At 40.4% G+C, this 14,233-nt stretch overlaps 1 protein-coding gene across 5 annotated transcripts in view; it reads right to left on the bottom strand.

Annotated features, from left to right (window-relative positions):
* Positions 1 to 14,233, bottom strand: part of RAPGEF1 (Rap guanine nucleotide exchange factor 1) — a 190,182-nt gene that overhangs the window by 86,079 nt on the left and 89,870 nt on the right. For all 5 annotated transcript variants that reach the window (XM_069069313.1, XM_069069314.1, XM_069069316.1 and 2 more), the window contains 2 exons: positions 7,259 to 7,437; positions 1,114 to 1,270 (listed from right to left, as the gene is read on the bottom strand). In XM_069069313.1, coding sequence (XP_068925414.1) covers positions 1,114 to 1,270; positions 7,259 to 7,437 — 336 coding nt within the window. The remainder of the gene's footprint in view (positions 1 to 1,113; positions 1,271 to 7,258; positions 7,438 to 14,233) is intronic.

Below are 14,233 nucleotides of genomic sequence, written 5' to 3'. Positions count from 1 at the left end.
GGGAGGGACCTTAGAACACAGAAAGTCAGAGATGGGAGGGACCTTAGGACACAGAATATTAAGAGCTAGAAGAGACCTTAGGACATAGTGTACAGAGCTGAAATGTACATTAGAGGATGTCTGGTTCAACCTCCTCTCTCCTCCCAAATACAGGAATTCTTCCTATAGCATCCCTAATAAACTGTCACTCAGTCCATTTGAACAGTTCCAATGATGAGCTCAAAGTACACCCTGCTCCACTGTTGGACAGTTCTAACTGTTAGAAAGGCCTTCTTTATAATGAAGGAGAAACTGCTTCTCTGTACCTACATGCCTGGGTTCTAATTTTTTCCTTTGGAGCTACTGGGGAAGGGAGTCATGTTGATGGATCTTGTAGAAATCTGACAACAAGGCTATCCACTTACAAAGAATGTATAACTGTGAATAGAGCACTGACCCTGGAGTCAGGAGGACCTGAGTGCAAATGTGGCCTCAGACACTTATTAGCTGTGTGACCTTGGACAAGTTACTTAACCCCAATTGCCCTGCCCTCCCCTCCTCCAAAAAGCAAAAAAAAAAAAAAAAAAAAAGAATGCAAAACTGCTTCCAGACTAGTCAAGTGCTCAAAGGAAAGGTTCGGCCTCCAACCTTTGCCCTGCTCCCAAGCAGAAGGCTGAAGGCAATGTCCCTGCAGGGGAATGAGTCTAGTTTTTCCTACCAAAAAAACAGTTGAACTGTTGTTTTTCAGAACATCTCCCATCAGATTTCATTCAGGTAACAAAACATACCCTGTCAGACATGCAATGTGAAAGTTTGCTGCAAATTTAATACAATGCTCAGTGAAGGTGGGCTGCTTCTGGCAAGTTCCTAAACTGCCAGGATGAGGGAGTGTGCATTGTTAAAGTCACCATATATACCTCTCCTAAAAGAATTAAGCAAAGAACCACACAGGACAGCTCATTCAGCCCTGAGCTGATGGAAGAGATTAAAATGCACTAATGTCACAAATAAGTCTTTTATGTTTGAGGTGCCCCTAAGAGAATCTGCTGGCCAGGAGTTATGCACAAATATGGTTATTTCCTTTTCTTGCATGTCCCATCACAGATGATCAGTATGACATATGGAGCACAGTACCTTCACTCCATCCAAAACAGCTTTGATGACCTCTCTCACAGTTGTGACCATCTCTTTATCTTCTGAGTTCACACCTTCCAGCATCACTTGATCTGACCAGCGAATGAGATTGGCTAGACTCTGGTATACCCGGCTGTAGCAAGAGGAGATGGCTGAGCTATAGGGGAGAGAAGGATGCCAGCAATGTAAGAACATGGTGTGATGCTTTAAGAAATCTTAGCACTGAATGAGTTGTTGGAAAATGGATTACAATTCCAATACTGGTGGATTTTCCCTGCAGTGTCAATGGTGTTGAGGTAAAATTTCAGTATTTACAAAATGTCTCCCTATTTTCTTCCATAAAAAGGTATTTACACATCAGCCACAGACTAAACCACCATGCCACCTTTGTGAACTGCAACCCAAAGGTTCATGATCTTTTCATGGCAGGTTCTTTGGAAAGAGTGATAATGACCTTTACTGCATTTGTAACTTATTAGAATTTCTCCCTTAGTAAGTTGTGAATAAAAAGTTCAACTTCTCAGCTCTTCTATTGTGACTAGGTCTCTCACAAGCCAAGCCTTTGCAGATCTGTGATTTTTGCTGGGGGTGGGGTCATGGGGTGTGGATCAAGGTCCATAGCTGTGAGGTCATTTGCTCTCTAGTATAAGTTTAAGAAAACAGAAACTTTGGTTATTTTGAGGTTGCTTTAATGGCTATGCAGCAGTAGCCAAGAAAAAGATATTTTCATAATGTTGCCATGTACTTTAGAATCACTTTTCAGATAACTTTCATTTATACTTCCTTGGAAGGCCAAAAATCACTTTCTCTTCATTCAGTGTATTAAGTATTTGATGCATTGAAGTATTATGATGAATACTTGGGTAGGTGGGTGGGTGGGTGGGGTGTTTAATGAATACCCTTTCCTTCCTCTGTGGGGGAAGGTTGGTTGGGGAGGCAGGGGAGAGAACAGGTCTGAGGTAACCATTTAGGAATAAAACATCCTATTTGGGGGAAGAAAATACAATGTTTCAGAGCAGAATGAAAATGGAAGTGCTTAGCAAAAACACTCATATGACAGTCTTGGAAATCAGATAAGGAAAAAAAAAGTCATGTAAATCCAAGTCTCAAAGGAAAGTTACATTTTTTTCCCCCTTAACCCACCATTCAGTTCTGTCCGTACATGTTCAAACAAGAGAAGAGTGAGACTAAAATGCAAACTACTTTCAAATCCCATTAGAAACAGAAAAATGTCTACAAAACAAGTTGAACTCCTCACTGTATAGCTTTAAAAAACCATGGTACAAAGGACCAGCCGTGAGTCGAGGCTGGTTACCTTGGAGAAAGAAATGAAATGAGGGCATCTTAATGTTTACAGTGGCCTAAGCAGGAAGAGTCTGGGAGTCAGAAGCAGTATACTGGGGGTTAAATCCTGGATCTGCCACTTATAAGCTGTGGGACTTTGTAAGAGTCATTTCCCCTCTCTGGGCATCAGCTTCCCCATCTGCAAAATGGAGGGTATGACTGACAGGATCTCTAGCTCCTTTTGAATCTAGATCTTACAATCCTTTGAAAACTCCATTAGCTTCTCAAGAATTCTCCCATAATGAGGAGACACTGCCTAAAAAGGAATTCCTCTAAAGTAATTCTGGGAGGCTGATTAATCTTCCAGGGAAATAATCAAAAAACCCACTTTATAAAACTCATTTCTGTCTCCTTAAGATAGTAATGTTTACCTAGAAGCACAAAAGGAATTCCACAATTATACCATTCTCTTGCACACACCATTTTCCCTTCTCCCCCCAATCTTCTGTGCATTAGCTTGTAAGTAAAATAATATTCCTCTTCGGTTTGCTGTCAGGAAAGGAAGGAGAGGGGCAGGTATTATGAAAATGCTGCCTGGTAGGTCAGTTAACTCCCTGTTTTTGAAACGGAGGAAAGCAGTCTTGCACATGCCTGCCACGATACTGTTCTAACATGTCTTCCAAGACATCTGCTGATAACTTAGTGAAGGAGAATCATCTGTCATCATTTATTGAGCCTACAATCTATAAATGTAATTATCTTTGGATCTCTCCCAGTGCCAAGCACAGTGCTTGGCATACACTGGGCACTTTGGAACAGTAGAGGACGAATAAATCTCTAAGGGGCCTCAGAAGCCATTTAGTCTGAACTGCTTCATTTTACAAATAAGAAATTATGCCCAAGGGCACCTGGTTAGAAAGTTCCAATTCCAGATACTCCAACTTCAAACCAGGGGATCTTAACGTGATACCATGCTGCCTCTTAAATGAATGAGCAAAACAGCACATGTGATGACTAACTGCCAAATTAACTTGAGGACAAGGGTTGAGCAAAGCTCCAGGATAAGCACTGATTTTCTGCTATATAAAAATCCCAACTGTCTCTTCTAAGATTAATTCTAATGAGCTTTCCGTCAAGATGGGCTAGTTCAATGTGTAAATGGGCCAACGAGCTGAAATCCTATGAAGGAAGCCTAGGGGGCAGATGGTTCCTTGGGAAATGGTAAGATATTCTTCTGCTTTATCTCTCTAAAGAAGGAAAACATTCCCCTCACTGTCAGCTTCTGAAAGCAGCTCATAAAGCCCTGGGTCTCAGGGGGATACACAAGTACAAAGTCATCTCAAAGAATCAAAATGGGAATGCATTTATCCTCTACAGGTAATATAGCAGGAAAACATGAAACCAGCAGGGAATCTGACAGCTGCTCAAGACTGTCTCATCTTGGTTTGCTTTCATTGAGGATTTTATTCTATTAAAAACAAGATGAAAAACTTTTCATGTATTATTGAACAAGAATGGGCTTCTGGACAAATCAACTGCTTTACTCCTAAGGAAGACAGGCACTCTCCAGCATCTAAAGTATCACCCCATACACTTTTCTTAAGCATTCCCTCTCTAATTCACCCTTCACATCATGCCCAGCATAGTCTTTCTTAAACATCTATTTGCTGATGCCACCCTCACCTCCAAGGTTTCTTACTGCATGGCATTCAAAGACCATTCTGATCTGATACCATATTCTCTTTCCAGCCTTATCCCCTTGGAGGAGAAAGTGAGGCTGGTGACTTTCCCTCACCTAAATCTAATTCACTTGTAGGTCATGACATTATCTTCCTGATGTCATGGTCCTCTCTGAGAATATAGGACAAACAGCAACCTGCGAGTAGTCCAAGCTGCCCACTGGGGACTCAAACTGGTCAGTTCTAGTTGGGCAACTCAGTTCTGTCCTCTCCTCTCCAATTGATTTTTTTTCCCTATTAGATAAAAGGGGCCATCCCTTGGCTCCTTTCTTAAGCAGCCTCAATCACTGAATGGGCATTGCCTCAGTCAAAGTGAGAATTTAGAAAGTGAGACCTTAGCTTAAAAAGGCCAAGGTCTCCCACTGCATCTGGGCCATTTCCAGTCATCCTACTCTCTAACTGGCCACTGGACCCAGAGGGCTCTGGAGGAGAAAGTGAGGCCCTTCCCTTACTTAAATACAATTCACTTGCAAGTCATGACATCATCTTCCTGATGTCATGGTCCTCTTCAAGGAAGGACAAACAACCACCACCAGCCTAATCCCCTACTATTCACCTCTATATACCCTCTACTCCAGTCAAACTGGACTCAGTCCCAATGCACATACAGTATTTTTCTGCCTCTGGCCCTTTGTTCAAGTTGTTTCTTATGCCGGAAATGTCTTCCCCTTCTCTTTTTTGCCTACTGAATCCTCACTCATTCTTTAAGCTATTTCCTCCTGGAAACTGTTCCTGATCCTCTGGCTGGTAACTATATCCTCCCTTAGGCCTCATTTAGCACCTTAATTTCATTTTAAAAAACAAATTTTTTTTTTTAAGCAATCGGGGTTAAGTAACTTGCTCAAAGTTACATGGCCAGTTATTTCTGTGTGTGGTGCTGAGTGTCTGAGCCTGGGATTCGATCTCCAGGTCATCCTGACACTGGGGCCGGTGCTCTTACTTGCTGTGCTACCTGGCCGCCCCTAAAAAACAAATTATTATAGACTACAGTTACCTACATTTGTGTTTCAAAAATTAGTGAAAAAATTTATGAAATACTTTGAAGTTTACAAAGAATCTTACTCACAATAACCTTGTGAAGTTGGTGTTATTGATGGTATCTCCATTTTACATAGAAGAAAACAGACCAGAGAGGGAAGAGGGGGTTGCAGTGAACTATCTTACTGTAAGCTTTATAAAGGCAGGGACCACCTCTTATTTAAACACTGTATTTCTCCCAGCACCTAGCACAATGATCTATATACAATAGGTGTTGGATAAGTAGTTCTGAAATGAATGGGGTTGCGAAGATCAAAGGGCAGCAATTCATATAAACTCCAGACAAGCTGATGCAGCTGGAAAGACTAGCCTTTCTCTCTCAGGTTTCCAGATTTGCACATATTAGCAGATGTGAACTCAACTTTACAATAATACAGGATCTTTGGGACAGTCAACAGAGTAGGGGAGAGGGTTAAGGTCTTTCCTGTTTTATATATTTTATGTGAACCATGAGCTTGAATTTAACATCTTAATTAAACCAGGTTGAAGATCTAGACGTGTCCAGATAAGTTCAGTTATTGCAAACAGTTTAACAATTCAATTCAAAAGATATTTAGTGGGTGCTTACTATGTGTGAAGTGAGGGGAACATAAATATGAAAAATACACAATTCTGATTCTCAAAGCATTTATCAGGGGAACACAAAGAACGAGACAGGAGTTTGATTAGATCCTTGCTGTGAGAGAGGGACAAAGAAAATGTCATATGGCTTCAGAACATGAGGAGGAGATGATCACACCTGACTGGGGGAAATGTGGGGAAGCTTCCTGGAAGAGGAGACTTGAAAACATGTCAGAGGAGAGATGGCTGAAATAATCATAAAGAGACCCCAGAGGTCATCAAATATAACCACTTCTTTCTGCAGATGAAGAAACAGGCCTGAGATCACAGAAGTACCAAGTGGCAGAGCTGGCATTCACAATTAGCCCTTTGAACTTCAAATTCATTCAGTTTGAGAAATTGATAACAATTAGACTTAAGAATGCTTTGGGATCTTTTTTTTTTGAGGGGGGTGGGTTATGATAACTATCTTCAAATATCTGAAGGGCCACTGTGTGGGTGAGCAATTAGCCTTGTTCTCCTTGGCCTCAGAGCACAGAAGAACTAGAACCACTGGGGAGAAGGTATAAGAGAGACAGGCTCTGGATAAGGAAAAATTGTCCTAATAATTGGAGCAGGTCAAAAACGGAACAGCTTATCTCAAAAGGTAAGCTAAGTCCTCCATCATGGAAGATCTTCAAGCCAAGGCTGACGGGTCACTTCTTGGAGACATCAAGGGGGATTTAGTCTTCAGGCAGGCATTGGGCTAGATGCTTGCTGAAGCCCCTTCCTTTTCCAGGACTCCATGATTCTAGGAAGTGGTATATGATCAGGGTCAAATTTTAAAAGAGAAAGGGAAAGGGCAGGGGGATGCATTTCTGGTGTTGCACAGAAGCAGGAGAGGAAGGCATAGTGAGTATGGTGAGAAAGCAGCATAACATAGAGAAAAGCACCCTGGATTTGGGGTCAGAAAGCCTGAGATCTAATTGCAACTTTGCTCTTTAGTACTTGTGTGTCCTTAGACCAGATGCTACCACTCTCTAGGTCTCAGTGTCTTTGTCTGTATAAGTAAAGGATTGGCCTAATTCAGAAGTTTTTAATTTAGATCCATGAAACTGGTTATAGATAGATATAGTTATACACTGATGCACATACATATACACATATACATACACACACAAATACGCACACATACATATATACATATATAATTCTATTTCAATATAATTGGTTTCCTTTTTTAATCCTATGTATTATATTTTACACATTTAAAGACATGATTCTTAAGAAGGGTGTCAATGACACAAAAATAGTTAAGAATCCCTGGATGAGATGATGGGCGGTCCCTCGGAGTTCTGAGTCCTGTGATCCTAGGTAAGCACTCATTTGAGCAAATCAGAGAATAGGTGTAGGGAAGCCAGAGAACACAAAAGATGACCTCAGCCAGGCCCATACCATGCTAGCACCTGATTACTGACATTTTGGACTCTCTGGGACTGTTCTTATCCAGTTCTGACCCTCTGCAAAAACCCAAAGCAACTCACCTCTGTTGAATTCGAGGGTCGGTCTGCACTAGCGGCAGGATGGCCTCTAGGACCTTGCTGGCAGATCCTGGAAGCATTTCCAATACCTTCTTGTCAATAGCCATTTTGTCCACAATGGTCTTAAAGTAGCGCAAGGCACTGACAACCTCTTTTTCTTTCTCTTCCAGCCAGCTGAGATTCTGAAACAGTGAGTTGAGGACGAGGAGGGGAAAAGAGAGAGATTAAAGGGAGCTATTTTTATTTCACTGAAATTAGTCTGAGGCTGATGGGAAAAGGAAAAGCTCTCAGCCACAGGAAATCCCACCCAAAGGATGGCAGTGGGGATATATACACATAGACGCACGTATGTATGCATGTGTACGCCTGTGTGTGTGTGTGTGTGTGTGTGTGTGTGTGTGTGTGTGTGTGTGTAGTGTTTGCCTTCTTCCAGGGAACCAGAGGGCACATGGACATAGGATGTTTTGATATATCTTCCTGAATTCCCTTCCTGGCTTCTCAAACAGACTTATTAGCCTATGGCCTCGAAAAGTCATATATTGCCTCTTTCTTAGATTCCCCATCAACCCCACACAGAGACTGTCACTAATCAAGGGTATTGTGACAACTAATTTACTAATGGCTATAAGATATTTAGAAAACCAGCAGGAGGGTCCCATGAGGCACAGATTAATAGGCTGTAGATTACATAAGGAATCTTCCTTCCATGGTTCTCTAAGATTGATGGGTCTATCTAGGTTTAGGAGAGTTAAAAACAAAATAACCATCATAACTTTCCACTGGATACAAAACTACTTCCAAAGAGCTTGAGTACATGTGAATTTAAAAATGAATTAATCCAAAAGGACTTGGGAACCACCACGAGATAAGTGGTCTCTGGGTGAGAAGGTAAAGAGAAGATGGCAAAGATTATTCACTCAGGAAAAGCATAAACAGTGGCTGTCAAGATCCAGGTTTCCTAGGCTCATAGTAAAAGCTCTCTTATGTTAAGGAGAAGAAAATAATCCATTTTTGATGATCCATATAACCAGAAGGCACCAAGCACCCCCAAGTCATTTCTCTTTTTGATGTAGTAAGTCACATATAGTCAGGCAGAGAAAGGCAGACCCTCACACAGTCAGCCCTTTTATGCTCGTCTCCATCCCCCTCCCAGTATGGATCATCTGATCCTGGAGCTAGAGCAGGAAGGAACCAGGAATGTCATTTAGTCCAACTCTTAATTTTACTGCTGAAATGCTGAGGTGACTTGCCTAAGGACACACAGGGTAGTATGGAGCCAGGATTTGAACCCGGGTCCCACTGTCTTCAAATCCAGGAAATTTTCCACTATATGCTGTTTCCAATCTATCTCTTCTCTCAATGGCCTGAGATCAAGATGGAGGGTAAAGAAAAGGGAATCGTAGATAATGAAAAATATTCATAAAATGGACAATCTATCCAAGGAATAAAGATTACAATTACAATTTAAACAAGGAAATGTGAAGGAAATCACATCCTGTTTCTTCTATGGGATTAAGGTTTTAAAACCACGGATCACTCTTTAGAGTAACTTCATTATGTAGACTTAACCAGTGAGAATACTCAAAAGAATAGACATGCACCCATAAACACAGAAAGCAACATTAGATTTAAACTGACATCTCTGCCAGTCAAACCTTATTAACCATCCCAGCTGTAGCTTCTGTGAATAATTAAAAGGAAAAAGTCTGTGCATATTAAGCTTGTGAATCTGAAAACTAGCTTCGTTTTCAAAAAGGTAGAGACAAGGAAGGTTGGAAAAGGAATAAATGTTAAAATCCAAGTCATTTTAAGTCAACAACCTTTACTAAGCACTTACTATACATGCTAGGCAACATACTAAGAGCTAGAGGTACAAAGAAAGGCAAAAAATAGTCTCTGTCCCCAAGGAGCTAATTCACAGTCTAATGGGAGGGACAACACACGAAGGATTAAGTACAAACAAGATATATGATGGATAAACTGGGTGTCATCTCACAGGGAAGGCAATAGCATTAAGGATGACTGGGGAAAGCTTCTTTGGGGTGGGATATGAACAAAGTCAGTGAAGCCAAGAGTAGGAGATGAGGAGGGAGAAAAGTCCAGATGTGGTGGTGGTCAGTGAAAATGCACAGGGTCAAGAGAAGCAGTGTTCTGTTTGAGGAGGGGCAGCAAAGAGGCCAATGCCAGTAGACCCCAGAGGATGGGGAAAGTCTAAGAAGACTTTAAGGGGTAGGAAGACCTAAAGGTGGTTTTAAAAGCTAAACAAAGGATTGTCTATTTGATCCTGGAGGGGATAGGAGGCCACATTGCTGTGGACAGCTCAGATTTGCACTTGAACAAGATCCCTTTGAAATCCAAGTGAAGGATGGACTGAAGGGAGGGAAGGCTTCAGAGACCAATCAGAAACCTACTGCAATAGTCCAGGTATGAGATGATGAGGGTCAGTACCACAGTAATGGTGGTATCAGAGGAGAGAAAAGGACATATCCAAGAGACATCATGAAGGTAAAACTGACAGGGCCTGGCAACAGATTTTATATGGGGGTTCAGAGAGAGTGAAGGGCTGAGGACAACACCCAGGTTGTAAGCTTGGGTGAATGGGATTATTGTGGTATCCTTGACAATGATAAGGAAGTTAGAAGAGATGAGAGGTTGGAGGGAAACATGATGAGCTCAATTTTGGACATACTGAATTTAAGATGTCTATGAGACATCTGGTTAAAGATTCCAAAAGACAGCTGGAGATTCTGGATCAGGAGAGAGAGGTCAGGGATGGATAAACAGATCTATGAATCATTTGCATACAGATAATTGAATCCATAGGAGCTAATGAGATTATCAAGTAAAATAGTATAGAAGGAAAAGAAAAGAGGTGCCTTCATTCAGTGCACATGAAAAAAAAAGTGTGGGGGGAGTATTCCCATTTGTTCACAAATAAAAAACTACTGACAATTTTCAAAGACTGTAAAGTGAGGGTGCTGAAATAGCTGCTCTTTAAGGGTCCCTTCCAGGCCTGATATTCTATGAGCCTACAAAATGTAGAGCTCTGGAAATATCTGTACAATGTGGGAGTCAATGGTGACAGCTGGGAAAAAGAAACGACCTTCACTGAAGAAAACTTTGTGAGAAGCTTTGCTACTGGGATAGAAAAACTGTTCCAAAGGTAACGGGCAATTCAGAGTAGAGGGGAGGATTTCATGACATGGTAGTGTTGGGGACCTGAAAGTCCCTTGAAACTCTGTTGCTCTAAGATTCCCTGTCAAATCTGTCCATTTAGGCAGGTAGCCAGAATTTCCTAATAAAGTAGCTGACAGATTCAGATTTCATATATTAACTCCCCTACAAACTTTTCTTCCAAAATTAATGTCCTCTGGGCATTATTCTTTCCCCAGTCCCTTCAGCTACTAAACTGTGGCTTTCTTAGAAAATTCAGTCAGCAGTCCAAGTAGTTTAGGCTGAGATATTTATTTACAAAAAAGCCTGAGCAAGAAATGGGAACTCAATCCCTCCACATCACTTAGATTGAGACACAAGCTCTCAGGCAAGTCAGCCCAACTCTCTCACTAACATGTGTTGCTTATGGCACTAGGCTCAGGGTACTGCCACTGACTCAAATAACCACACAACACTACAGTGAATTCTAAACATGGGAATAAGGATCTCAGTTAGGAGTTAGTCATGCTTTTAGCGTCCCCACACTCACCCCACTAAGAAATGCTCATAGGGATGGAAGGCAGGTCTAAAGCACAGGTGGGGAGAAGGCAAGACTGGAGAAAACATGAAAAGTGAAAAGGAAAAGAAAAAAGATTCAATTATTTAATACTATCCTTTTAGAACTGTAATTTCAGGCCTATGAAAAATCTCAGGGAAAATCTAGTCATTTGACAAATGACTAGAAAATGAAAAGATCTGCCTAAGGTCACACAGTGAATTAGTATCAGGATTAGAACCCAGGTCTCCTGACTCCCACTCCAGTACCCTTTCTACATGATTCAATAACTACTGCTGTTATTTTTATCATACTCTATGTAAGACTGGTTTAGTTGGGAAGCTGGTGACATGAGAGCACCCAGGATTGTCCACAGATAAGACTGCTGCTATAATCAGTCAACAAGTATTCACTGAAGCTCCACAGGGTCCAAGTAGGATTATTCAAAATTTAGGAACTGTCCACTTTTGTGTTTGATTAATCATTTGTATTTTTGCTACCATTCCCCTAATTGGGTACCATTAGTATTCCCAATAATTATGTCAATTACAAACATTCGATGTACCTATAGTACATTTGGTCTACACAAATTTGGGTTTTCCCTGGGGGAAGGCCAAGCTAAAAAGAATTATAATTATTATGAGGATAATCCTAAAGAAGTATAGTTTTGTTATTCTCAAGAAAATATAAAAACCAGGGCTGAGCAACAATAAGATGCAATTTTTAAGATATTAAGAGTAAAAAGGCTAAAATTAAATCTATGAAAACATATTGAAATCATTTAGAATTTTTCTTAGCATATGTTATCCCTTTAATAGATAACGCAAAGGTGAACGTCAGCCCATCTAAACTGTCATAAATTCTAAAATCAAAATCAGACAATGTTGGAACCAGAGCGGATGCCTTATAAAAGAGAGAATCACAGAATGTTGGAAGGTTAAGGACATTAGATAACCAATTATCCAAATGCTTCATTTGACAGATAGGAAAATATAAATGCTGGTAGCTCCCTATTACCTCTAGGATCAAAAATAAAATTCTCTTGTTTGGCTTTTAAAGTCCTTCACAACCTCTCCTCCTTCTATCTTTCCAGTCTTCTGACACCTAATTGCCACTCTCATACTCTGCAGTCCAGTGACACGGACTGGCTTCCTCGCTGTCACTTGCACAAGATCTCCCAATTGGCCGCCCACGATGGCTGGAATACTCTTTCTCTTCATCTCTTGTCTTCTGGTTTTCTTCAAGTTTCAGCTAAGGTTTTACCTTTTGCAAGAAGGCTTTCCCAGCCCTTCCTGATCTTAGTGCTTTCCAGCTAGACTATCCCTATTTTACCCTGTCTATATCTTGTCTGTGCATAGCTGTTTGCATATTGTTCCTCCCAATAGACTGTGAGCTCCTTGTGAGTAGGGACTGGGTTTTTTGGTGTGTTTTTTGGACTTTCTTTGTTATCTCTAGCTCTTAATACCATACTTGACATATAATAGGCACTTAATAAATACTGACTGACTGACTGAAGCCTAGCCTAAGACAGGGGGTAGGAAGTGACTTGGCCAAGGTCACACATTAAATAGCATAGTTGGGATATCTCCTAATATCTTATCTTGTGCTCTGCTCTTTCCTTTACATTGTATTGTTTGGTAAGAGCCATTTAGTCAATTACCAGCTCTGGTTATCACTATTTATCTTTCCAAATGAAGCTACTTGGCATCTCCCATGATTGCACAGCTCCAGTGAACAGCCACAAAGTCTATTCAAATCACCACTAACTTCTGTTTGCCTTTAAGAGAATCTAAGTTTCCTGAGGGAATGGCCTGTTTCTCCTTTTTTGTCTTCTTATTCCCAATGCCTAGCACCCTGCCTGGGACACCCCTGGACTGCATCAGAAGGTTTAATCTCCCTGGGTCTTACTCTCCTTTGGGGCTCTGTTTATTTTATTTCATTTTTTCCTCTATTTCATCTTACTGTTTCTTTTTTTAAATACTGAAAAGTTGGAATGCTTCATATTCTCCACTGGAAGTGTTTTTGGAAACCCCATAGGTAAATATCAAAGTGCACAAATTAATCAAAATACAACCATCTTGAATCTCAGAAATAACAAAGAAATCCTAAAAATCTTTTTTGGCAAGGTCTGGGTTCCTATACCTTTGCAGACTCCCCAATATTTCCTGGGCTGTCCTTATGTTCCCATTGTATATATGGATTTAGAAAAATGCCCCATTATATTTACTCTGTCCAGCAGAATCACTCAAGTCATTTATCATCTGATTTCAGTGATTTACCCCTTAAAGAGACATAATCAAAATAATAGGAACTAAACTGGGCCAAAGAACATTATTTGAAACCTCAGGCTAACTTTCTATCTTCCTCTCTCATTAGTCATTTTGCATCTTGAAAAGTCGGGGCCTTTTCTTTCTGCCCTTCCCCAAGCTCAGAACATCTGGCTATTTTTATTTTAGGCTTCCCCACAAAGTAAATGACACTTTAACATCTATTTTCACCTTTTCCTCATCTAGGCTACACATAATAAAGCATCTGAAATAGCTCTGCACCCAAGTTTCTCTATGCCAAAAAAAAAAAAAAAGAGCTTCCATACATTCAGATGTATATGAAATTACTCTCTGGTAGGCAGTGAACTGGCAGATGACATAAGAGAACAGTAAAGACAGAAGAATATCCAGCATGCCCATGCCCCTTTAAGCAGAGATTATTCCTCTAAAAAGTCAAAGGGTTCTTATGTCCTACTAGTAAACACAATAATATTTCAACAGGCTCCAGGTAAAGTTTGAACACAGTCGTTAGTGAATCATTTGAAGCTGGGCTGTCTAGGTTGATGCAATATGACATCTTGCACTCTCCTTGGAGTTTAATATTAAACTTTCCTCTAGGAGACTACTAGACAAGATTTAATAAAAAATAATTGTAGCACAGACCAAATCTCCCACTTTACTATTTAACCATGGTCTTGCAATCTGGATTTTAGGTCAGCTCTTGTAAAATCTAAATATTTCACTTTCAATCCTGTGATCCCCTTTGCTATGGGCAAAGTTCATCCAAAATTTCACTCTATTGTAATAAGACAATAAAATTTCCTCTACCTCCCTCCCTCATCACCTCCACTCAGTTAACTAGTATTTTCTTAAAGTACTCTGCAAGTCAATCTCAAAAAGGGAAAACAGTCACACTACAAAACTCTAGGTCAGATCAAAAGCATAAAGCACCAACATATATATATATATATATATATATATATATATATATATATATATATA

This window comes from Petaurus breviceps, unplaced genomic scaffold, assembly GCF_028583685.1.
Source record: "Petaurus breviceps papuanus isolate PSGF00001 unplaced genomic scaffold, PetGlider_PUasm1.0 90779, whole genome shotgun sequence".
Classification (NCBI taxonomy): domain Eukaryota; kingdom Metazoa; phylum Chordata; class Mammalia; order Diprotodontia; family Petauridae; genus Petaurus; species Petaurus breviceps.
Note: the sequence above shows the minus strand (reverse complement) of the source record. Positions and strands in the feature narration are given on the sequence as shown.